Source organism: Octopus bimaculoides, chromosome 3 (genome assembly GCF_001194135.2).
Source record: "Octopus bimaculoides isolate UCB-OBI-ISO-001 chromosome 3, ASM119413v2, whole genome shotgun sequence".
NCBI lineage: Eukaryota > Metazoa > Mollusca > Cephalopoda > Octopoda > Octopodidae > Octopus > Octopus bimaculoides.
In genome coordinates, this window is record NC_068983.1 from 63,081,457 (window position 1) to 63,084,868 (window position 3,412).

General features: G+C 35.5%; 1 protein-coding gene across 1 annotated transcript in view; it reads right to left on the reverse strand.

Moving 5' to 3' along the window:
- Nucleotides 1–252: 252 nt before the first annotated feature.
- Nucleotides 253–3,412, reverse strand: part of LOC106884420 (uncharacterized) — a 19,720-nt gene continuing 16,560 nt past the window's right edge. The window contains exon 2 of the mRNA XM_014935797.1: nucleotides 253–389. Coding sequence (XP_014791283.1) covers nucleotides 253–389 — 137 coding nt within the window. The remainder of the gene's footprint in view (nucleotides 390–3,412) is intronic.

Consider the following 3,412-nt stretch of genomic DNA (forward strand, 5'->3'; position numbering starts at 1 on the left):
GCATGTAGAATCTCATCTCATGGCAATAGTCATCGTTATTCGTATTCAGTTTCCAATTGTTTGCATTTTATAACATTGTATAGAACGATGTTTCTTACATGTCTTTAAAGAATAGTATTCGAGAATTTCTTAATAGAAATCTTCCCGGATAAATAGTCACGTTCATTGAGGTGGAGTACGTCAATGAAGACGGTGTTTCAATATCTAACAACTACAAATATTATTCTTAAAAATTCCACCAGGGATTGTAGTTTAGTTCGAGTTAATCTCATTCATGGCTGATATTAGATGCTCTTCCTTTTTGTCGATGTAATCGCTGATTGCTTCTTTGTTGTGTGAATCTGCAGTATTGACGGGCACATCGTGGTTGCTTATATGCATATCTTCCACTGAGGAAGTAGAAACAATTTGGAATTGGTTATAATTTCGCTTATCTTCACAAGGTCTAGAGTCAGTGAGCTATTTTCTTTAAACAATGGCATTATCTTGTAGCACACTCAGGAGATTCTTTTGCAAATTTTCAGAAGGCTTTAGGATTCATTTCCATATATCATATTTTATACTTATGGATATATATATATGTGTATATTTTCAACTGTCTTCGTCTTTTGTTTTTCTGTAAATTTCAACTATATAATTATATGTGTGTGAGTGTGTGAGTGTATGTATATATATATGTATATATATAGAGAGAGAGAGAGGGAAAGAGAGAGAGAGAGAGAGAGAAAGAGAGAGAGAGCGAGAGAGAGAGAGAGAGAGAGAGAGAGAGAGATTCAAGGTGAATATGGTACTTAAGTTTAGGCACCAGAATTAAGTATGGTATTATCCATACAATTCCAAAATAAGGTGATTAAAATCAAAATAAGCAACAAGGATATCCAAAGTTAATGCAGTACGATCATTACATGCGACTCCATTTATTTAAGCAATGTGAACATTACATCAAATGTAAAATGCAGAGCAATCCTCAGCTGCACAAAGATATAGAAATTTACTGAAATTTCATTTCAACAGAAGGACATATTTTTGTAACTCCGTTTAAACTCTCCAAGTAAAAATGAAGAATACAAAAAACCATTTTGACTTAGCCAGACCATACAGGCTGGTATGTGTGGTCTGACTAAGTCAAAATGGTTTTTTGTATTCTTCCTTTCTACTTGGAGAGTTTAAACCATTTTGACTTAGTCAGACCACACATACTAGCCTGTATGGTCTGGCTAAGTCAAAATAGTTTTTTGTATTCTTCATTTCTACTTGGAGAGTTTAAACGTAGTTACAAAAATATGTCCTTCTGTTGAAATGAAATTTCAGTAAATTTCTATATCTTTGTGCAGCTGAGGATTGCTCTGCTAGAAATTAGAGTCACATATTTAACTCGGAAAGCCAGTAAAAGTACTAGCCTCATGATATTTACGGGATTCGGCAACAGCAAGCTAAACGATATTTCTCTGGTGAGATAAACTCACGGAATGAAATAGCGTTTTAAAATTTTTAGTTTCTCACCGTCCCCACCGCAATTTGTTAATTTGTAACTTTTTACGAATATTGAGATTATGCATCTGGGAAATGTTAATTTGTTTTTCAAAAGTTTAATTTTTTTAAGAAACACTCAATGCTCCTTCCTCCACCTCACACACCCATCGCCTACCCACTTTCAAAAAGCTAAAAACACCCAATGTTTCACTTTCATCTGATGTTTTCTGCATACGTAGAATTGTACTGAAATAGCAGATGAATAAAATATTAGCCGAAAGTTTCTTCAATCTTTTGATACTCCATACGTCAAAATCGGCAACTTGGTTTTCGAATGTATTCGTTGATTTTCGTAAAAACTTTCTATTACTTTATACTTTGAAGAGAGCAGATATTGAAATAGGGGAGAAAGTGAAAGATGTATGTACGTGTATATGAAATGGACGTGTGTGTGTGCGTGTGTGCGTGTGCGTGTGTGCGTGTGCGTATGTGCGTGTGCGTGAGAGAGAGAGAGAAGACAGAGTGAGTCGGTGAAGGCTTATGTTCTCATGTATGTATAAGCGGCATTCACTCGGTCTCTCTCTCTCTCTGTCTCTCTCATACACACATCTTCATTTACACATACATAAATACATATACATACACCGTTTTCATGTATGTGTGCGTGTGAGAGAATGTGAGAGAGAACATGAGAGATTGTATTTATTCACTACACACTCACATAGAAAATGTGACGCCGTCGTCGTTGCGGGTGTGCTATAAAATATTTACGATAGTTGACTTATAGAAAAGATTAATGTAAAATTTTTATAATGCAAATATGTAAAGGAAAATAATTTTATATGTTAGACGTAAATTTACTGAATGTTTTGATACCCCATATGTCAAAATCGGCAACTTGGATATTCAGAGGAAGATACGCATACACACACATACAAACTCTTCCATATATATATATGAAAGTGTCCTTGTCTGTGTTCTCTGTCTCTTACGTTCCCAGCGAGTCTCTCTTTTCCTGTCTCTTCCTCTTCCCTGATATCAGCCACCCTCATTATGCCACCTTTGCCTGAATCTAAGACTTTTGCACTCCCCCCACCCATAACCTTTAAAATCTGTGTTGCTTTTTTTTATTTTTGATCATCTTGTTTTTGGAATTGTTTGGATAATACCATACTATATTCTGGTGCCACATTCAATTTTGAATCTAAATCTTATATATATATATATATATATATATATATATATACAAGAATAAGGGCAGGGAAATAAATATATGTGTGTGTGTGTGTGTGTGTGTGTCTATATATATGTATATATATATATATATATATATATATATATACATACATAGGCGCAATGTCTCTGTGTAGTAAGACGTTTGCTTCTCAACACATGGTTACGGATTCAGTCCCACTGCGTGGAACCTTTGCCAAGTGTCTTCTACTACAGCCACGTGACGACCAAAGCCTTGTGAGTGGATTTGGTAGACAGAAACCGAAAGAAGCCTGTCGTATGTATATATATGGTGGGGGTGTATGTATATTGTGTGTGTCTGCGTTTGTCCTTAGGCTATCGCTTGAAAGCCGGTGTTGGTGTGTTTAGGACCCCGTAACTTAGCGGTTCGGCAAAAGGAAACACAGAATAAGTATTAAGCTTACAAAGAATAAGTCCTGGGGTCGATTTTTTATACTCAAGATGGCGCTCCAGCATGGCCGCAAACAAATGACTAAAACAAGTGAGAGAATAAAAGAATATGTATATATATATATATACATATATATATATATATGTATATATATATATATACACACACACACACACACACACATGTCTGCTCGCGACTCCATACGAGCCTAAAGTACGGAACAAGTAATGAAATCATATTCACTTGTCAGTTGCGCACCCGCACATAAACTCACGCACACGCAGACATATATAT